This window comes from Cyphomyrmex costatus, unplaced genomic scaffold (genome assembly GCF_001594065.2).
Source record: "Cyphomyrmex costatus isolate MS0001 unplaced genomic scaffold, Ccosl1.0 scaffold413, whole genome shotgun sequence".
Lineage (NCBI taxonomy): Eukaryota > Metazoa > Arthropoda > Insecta > Hymenoptera > Formicidae > Cyphomyrmex > Cyphomyrmex costatus.
In genome coordinates, this window is record NW_017278351.1 from 423,972 (window position 1) to 431,785 (window position 7,814).

Here is a 7,814-nt window from a genome sequence, read left to right on the forward strand (position 1 = left end):
TCCCTCCCTCCCTCCCTCTCTCTCTCTCTCTCTCTCTCTCTCTCTCTCTCTCTCTCACATTCAAAAAGAGAAGACGTGTCGAAGATTGTTCTGCAAAAATATTAACTTTTAAGTGGTTAAATAGCGAATGATAGTGATAAAAGATATTGTTAAATTATAGTACTATACCCCGGAAATAACAATATGAGTGTTATTTGTTTGGAATATGCAAGTTAGTGAGCGTGTGAAGTATAATTCTGTTTGAGAAATTAATTTAATTAATGTCTCATATGATAGGTAGACATTAAAAGTGGACATCAGTGCTGACATGTGCTAACATGTTTGTCAGCTATCATTGTTGATCGTTGTCGGTCGGTAATTATTAATAGTCATCGATATGGTCAATGAATATACCGATTATCGATGCTCGACATGTAAGAAAGCAATAAAAAATGAAATTTTTATTTAAAAAATTAAAGGTGACTTTCACGTGACTTTCAAACAACTATCCAAGATCAAACCAATGATACCATTTTATGACCCCTTCTGAACCATACAACTTTTGTCTGAAAAATTTTTCTGTATCTTTTATATTTGTCGATATATTTGCCTGATTAAAATTACTCACCCTAAAAACGATTAATCATATTGGAAATAGCACTTACACAGATGATTACGTCATTGACGTATCACTATCTCAATATCTCACTCATGCACGCCATACATATACATAAATTTTTGTATCGTAATTACATTTTAATTAGATATTTAAATCCAATTTTAAAAAACTTACGCTGTTTCTTCATGCAAACTACTTGCCTGTAGACTACTATTTCGTAAGTACAGATCATATAGCTTCTATATGAAGTAAATGTTGTCACAATGTGCAACCACGTGACAGCTGTGGAGCACCATATTGGACTATAAGAAATGGTAAAATAGAATTTAATTTCGAATTTTTTTGTCATTTTCAGCATAGAGATTCTACCTCACAGGCACGTATTAATGCGTATACTTTAATTCTGGAAAAGGATTTTGTGAAACAGGAATCTGTGAATGACAAAGTATTTACGATACAAAAATTATGTCTTTTAGTCGGTAATACAGACGACTTTAGAATCCTCTTAAGCATCACACGTTACCTTTCACACGTATAACCTTCGCAAAAGTCCAATATATGTATAACGGTCACGTTACGACTTATTTCTCATTGGTTTTAATTCTCACGGTCCTATAAGATTTAATATTATTTGTTTATTTATACATCGCCAGAAATAGACGTTATAGGTACATATATGTATGCTAATTATTACGAAGAATATTATTAAAGCCTCGATAGTCTAAAGGCTTTTAAGACGTTCGCATAGAATACAAGAAATCCAGGTTTGTTTTTACTGGAGAATATTTTATTTCTCTTTTCCACAATTAATGTAATTAAGAAATATTAATTTGTGTTCATATAAGTGATTATTGACAAATGTCTAAAATTTATGCATTTCTTATGCACGCTTATTTAAAAAGGGATTTTATATTTGTATTAATGTTTTTAATAATAATTATGTTGCTTTTTGTTTTGTCAAATTTGCTATATTTTTCTTTTCGCCTATTTTATTGGCACACCAGTCAAAATTTGAATCTATAACATATATTTATTAAATACATATGATTCTCGTTGTAATAAAATCTATTCAATTTTAATACTATGTTTCATAACTCTTAAGTATAATCGCGAGAACTCTTCTTATAATATTTTGATTTATATTTCCTTTTTATCATGCCTTCAATCTCTTTATTAGAAAAGAAAAACGTTTAAGAAGTTTGAATTTTGGCTCTCCTTAGTAAACAACATGTCAGCAAATTTTAAAAAATACGTTTCGAGAAAAATACGTTTAAATTTTTAAGTTAGAGTACTTCTATTTTTTTAGTATTTACAATAAATTTTTTTATTCAGCGATTTCTAGGCTATAAAATGGTTTATCTTCTTTATAAAATTCATCAATTTGAGCAATTCTCTTTGCTGATTTCATCAAGATGTTATCTCGCCTTGGATCGAAACTCTAACGCACCTAATTTTTACCCATTTCAATAAACCGTGAAAAACTCCGTATTTTATGAGCGGTTTTAGTAATATATTTTTAAGACTGTTAACTTTCCGAAAGTGCAATAAAAAGAATCGAATTTTTGGTCCTCCTAACCACCCGGCCGCCTTAATTTAACAGATTCATGATGAGCGACTTTTAAAACCTTTAAATATCAATTATTCCGGGAAACTTTTGCAAAACGTTCGATTCGTGACAAGTTATAGCGTAATATACAAAAATTTGACTTACAAAAGGAGACACAATGTAATAAAAAAAAATTCACTTTCCCTATATTTCTATAAAAGTATTTTTATTACTTCATGAGTCTTAAACAATTACTTTTTGTGATTTACTAAGGGAAACAAAAGATCAGACTTTTTTAACATCCTCCTTTTTTAATCGATTAATTAAAAGTTACTGGTGTGTTTTTCTTATAGAACTATATGCATAAACTGAGCTTCTCTACAAAAATATACTAACGAGAAAGAGAGAGAAAGAGATATGAAAAGGGATGCATTCAGCAGAGAAAATTAATCAGTTAGTATATAATAGTGATTCTTTCATATGATTGGATCTTGCCTTTAATTCTTCGCTGGATCTAAGTGTAGAACCTATTCATATTAATAAAGAATCACTAACCGCTAACTGATCTATTTTCTCTACTGAATACAGCCAAGATAATTTATCTCTGTTATTTTTTCTTGTTAATTTTCTGTTATTTTCTGTGCGATAAGAGATACTGAGCATGAACCGCGCCATCCATATCTGAAGTATATGTAATATAATCAATAAAAATTAGAAAGAAGGAACGAGAAGATGACCATTCTCCCTTTCTTTCTAATAACATTACATTGAATAGAAAAAAACAGGGGCTGGCCATTTTCGCGTCTTATCTCTCTCATTTTTGTTTATCAATTTGTGCAGTCCATGTTGTATGTCTTTGAAAGACAGTTGGAATGTTGTTATTCTTCACTCTAGGTTATAAGAAGGCGCAGTTTATTATGAGTTCGTGTATTTTTTATGAAAGACAATTTTTATATATTGTTAAAAAATAGAAAAATAGTTTTTTTTTGTTCTATGATAACTAATATTTTTGTACAAGCTAATCTCTTCAAAACACGTAGATATATCTTCTGTGTATATTCGGGATATTATTCAATACAATAGATGACGTTTTGTTACAAGAGGCTCCAGAGTGACCCTCATCGATTTCAATGAAACTTGGCAGGATTGTAGAGTGTATTCCTCGGAATATAAATCCCACATTTGGGGGTAAACGGTCTAACATTTTCAATATATTTCAGTATTAATGTTGATAACGGCATTTGGAGTTTATTTTTGAGTTTATGTTAAAATGTTTATATTCGAATAGTAGAGAGGATATGGTAACAGCTTCATGGTTAGCTTACAGTCTATGTTTTATTTGTTTTTATCAAAACTTTTATCCTAAAATCTGTAAAAGTAATCCGTAATCAAAATCTGCGATAAAATATTAATGTTTTACGTTAATAATTATTTGTATCATAAAACATTATTATATAATAGTAAAAAAATTAATTGCTAGTGTGTTTTGAACTAGAGTCTGTAAGTTAAAAGACTGTTACATAGTCACTACGCTACAAATACTTGAGTGTGAACGTTCTAATAGATTCTAAAGAAAATACCGTTATATTGAAATATCTCGAAAACGATAGACCATTTACTCAAAATAGGGGATAATTTACATTCAGAGGAACACATTCTACAATCCTACCAAGTTTTATTGAAATCGGTGAGGGTCACTCTGGAGCCTCCCTTTGTTAGTTATGAAACCGCGCATTGATAAAAGTGAAAGTACGTGAGAACGCAACGTACGCATGAAGATTGGAAAACTTTGGTAAACGAGAGCGTCGAAGATCTGAGTTAGACGGTTATTTCCGCTAATTCGCTGCTACTAGATGCGTTGATGCTAGAGGTATGTCTTCAAAGCTTTGCCGCTATTCCTATTATACACGCTATATTAGAATGATCGTCAAATAATTTCTATGCTTATACTTATTTTAACGTAAAGGAAATATATATGATTAATTGGAATCTTCCATAAACAAAATTATTGTATAAAAATTACAAAAAATAGTTAACAACTTGATTAATGACGCATGTATACATTTAACTACGACACCTTCAGATACAAATTAGTCTTTTTATGTTTACTTTTTTGCTTTTTTTTTACTTTACATTTTCTTAATTTTATATTTTTTAATGGATTCTTTTAAATGTATTATTTAGCTTTATGAAATTGGTTTTGTTATGTTATGTGTGGGAGAAATGCGTAAAGATTTGGTAACTATTTATGTTCCTAGCCCATGTTTCTAAATCCCAATTTTAATTTAAATCAATTCTTTGAAAAGCTATTGTGACGCTTAGAAAGTGTTAATTTCTATAAATATTGTTCTGTGTGTCTACTTTATCGTGCTTCTGTTTTGTCTTAGATGATCCATTGTCTTACTATTAATTTATAAATATTATAATATATAATATATAAAATTCACGCCTTATGCTTTAACAAGGTTTGGTAGAGGAAAATTTTGTAAAAAAAATTAAGTAGAGTCTTGATAAAAATCAACGAGTGACGTTAAATAACTGTATTATTCATTTTCAGGATGAAATGGAGACGATGCGTCATTCTACGCAAAGAGAGAAAGCACAACTTTCTTGTCAGTTAGCGCATACAGAAGAAGAGGTACGTCATTTGAAGGACAAAGTCTTCGTGTTGGAGCAGAGAATTGCTCTTGAAACGAACGATCAAGTGACAGTCGATGAAAAAATAGCCGATCTAATGCGTGAAAGGACATTGTTGGAAAGAAAGCTTGAAGAGGCACATCTTCATCTCTCTGATATAAAGACTAGTTGGTCGGGTAAGATTTCAAGTCTTGAGACGCAAGTCGGTAGGCTTAGCAGACAGGCCGGAGAAGAAGGATTAGAACGCAGACGGGTCGAAGAGGAAAAAGAAAGGCTTAAACAGAGAATCAAGCAGCTAGAGGTCGAGGTAGAGGTGAATAATGTTGTTTTAGCGACAAAAGACGCCAAGCTTTTACGCATGACTGAAGACATTGATGAAATGGCTATGGAATTAAAACAGCTCCGGGCTAGCGTTGATTATGAAGTGGATGAATTTAAGCGGCAAATTGTGAGTTACCGCGATATGGAGTGATGACACGAAAAGTATACATGAACTAGATTTCACCGAAAATTTTTCCACATTTTGAAAAGAGTTATTTTTAGAATTGAAATATAGAAGTCGAACAAACGCACGCTTACACACACACACACATACACTGTGTGGTACAGTGGTTGTACACTGTATCATTCTTTCATTCTGACCAAAAACTGTATGTTAGTATATTTGGAGAAATCCTTTATTGTTTCTGATATTTATCATAATATTGGAAGAAAGAAAAATGTATAAGCCCATTGGCTACGTTTCCATACTTTCAATATGTGTATGCGCTTATCAACAACAAATTAATAACTTAAATAATTCCTTATTATTATTATATTTTGCAATATTTTTATGTTTTATATCTATTGCTCTATATCTATTATTTCATAAAATTTTATAAATTAATAATTTTTATTTTGAAACGGATTATATTTGCATAATTGTTTTGCAATATATTTTTCTTGACAAAAATTTATACATTTAAAATTTATGATAAATCTACTAAATATAATGATCTATTGTAAAATGGTTATAGCAAAAGAGAGGATATCTAATATACATTATATGTTTATGTATACATACACGTATATCTATTTGTTGCGATCCATTGCTTCTTCCAAATACTCTCAATGCTACGCTCCAAACGCTATGCTTGGATTGGTCCATTACTGTTCTGAATGTTACAATTGCTACGTGAACATTCCAGCCAACCCATCTCCCAAGGTGAGGCAGTTCAAGCGAAAACGATGATGTATTGATGACATAATCAGAGTTGCTGGGAGCATTCTGAAGCATCAAATAATCCAGTCATATCTGTGCTACAAATAATGCTCTATAGCGTTTGAAGTGCTAAGTGGACCGCAGCCTTACTTAAACGCATATCACTAGGTGCGTGGTTCAAACACAAAAAACTATATTTATACTGATTCTTTGCAGAAATTATCTGTGATGGTTCACAAATTAGACTTTTGATAGCAACTTTCTCAAATCAATGAATGCAATGGAAAAGAAGCTTGGCTTAGTTTTAAAGGTGTTGTTTAAAATTTTTTAGTAAACAAAGAAAGTGAAAACTACAAACAAGTTAGTCATATAAGCTTATTCAATTTCGTGAACTAGAATGTTTAATGAGTTTAAAAGTTTATTTCTTGTATACTTATCTTGACAAGTTTCCTGAAAATCTCGGAGATTACAGCGAAGAGCAGAGTGAGCGATTTCATCAGGATTTAAAAGAAATGGAGAGAAGATATCAAAGTTATTGATGTACACATGTTACCAGATTATTGTTAGTTTCTAAAGACAGACACAATGTACAAAACAACTCATATAATAGAAAATCAATGAAAAGATCATTTGATAAACAGACAAAGAATATTAAAGTAATAAAAAAATTTAAACTGTAGTATAAAAAAAAAGAACGACGCGAAATTTTCTCGAAGAAGTAGATTTTAAAGAAACGATGCGGACTTGCCGCGCACGCATGCGCGCACGTAATAGTGCAAGTCGCCGGCAGGATCGTAGTGGCTGCGGTTACATGGCCGGGCTCGTCCAATAGGAGAGGAGCAAGGCTTGGAGAAGGTTCCGCGCAGGATGAGAAGGAGACAATGGTCGCGTTCAGCAGACTCAACAGTTTTACAACTGTTTTATGATTCTTTGCTGAGATAGGACTATTCCTTTAGATCTAAAATTATAATCCAATCAGCGAGACGAATCATAAAACGGTTGCAAAACTGTTGAGTCTGCTGAACGCAGCCAATCTTGAATAAAAGCTGCGTTCCGTTTCAACGGCCTTACATTTTTCTATGTGTTTCTGGCTTTAGGCTGAAATCACACGGTACGGAATAGAACTGCGGAATAGAGAGTGCGTCATTCAAGCAACCAATCAGTGCTAGAAAGCAAAATGCGGAATAATGCTGATTGGTTGCTTCAATGACGCACTCTCTATTCCGTAGTCCTATTCCGCATCGTGTGATTTCAGCCTTAAGGAGCCTACAGACCAGAGCGGCGCAGCAGTGAAGCGGCGAGCGATAGCCAATGAGAGCCATGCTTTTACGCAAAAGCATGGCTCTCATTGGCTATTGCTCGCCGCTTCACCACTGCGCCGCTCTGGTCTATAGGCTCCTTTAGGTCCATGGTGTGACACGATAAACACTTAACTGAGTTTGGTTATGTTTTTCCATTATTATAACGTAGATAAGATAGATTCTCTACTTTGATCGGGATTGGTGCTACCAAAACATGGCCGTTTTACGATGCGCAAGCAAATCTGCGCCTTAAGACCGATCTACAATTGCGTAAACGTAGTTGTAAGTGGTGTAGTTATAAGAACTTAAACCCGTGGCACATAGAAAAATGTAAGGCGTAAACGTAATTAATAAGCGAATTGACCAATCACGCTGCCGCTGCGTTCTCAATTGTGATTGGTCAATTCGATTACTGATTACGTTTACGGCCTTACGTTTTTCTATGTGCCATGGGCTTTACCAATGACAGTCGAATATTCTCCTCGTATTCAACTGTGATTAGTCAATTCTTACAACTACGACTACCCTTAC

General features: G+C 32.8%; 1 protein-coding gene across 3 annotated transcripts in view; it reads left to right on the forward strand.

The window, feature by feature from the left end:
- LOC108777172 (golgin subfamily A member 1) overlaps positions 1 to 5,553 on the forward strand; it is a 16,655-nt gene extending 11,102 nt beyond the window's left edge. For all 3 annotated transcript variants that reach the window (XM_018543987.1, XM_018543988.1, XM_018543986.1), the window contains exon 6: positions 4,702 to 5,553. In XM_018543987.1, the coding sequence (XP_018399489.1) occupies positions 4,702 to 5,253 (552 nt within the window). In that variant the 3' untranslated portion in view covers positions 5,254 to 5,553. The remainder of the gene's footprint in view (positions 1 to 4,701) is intronic.
- The last annotated feature ends 2,261 nt before the right edge of the window (positions 5,554 to 7,814 follow it).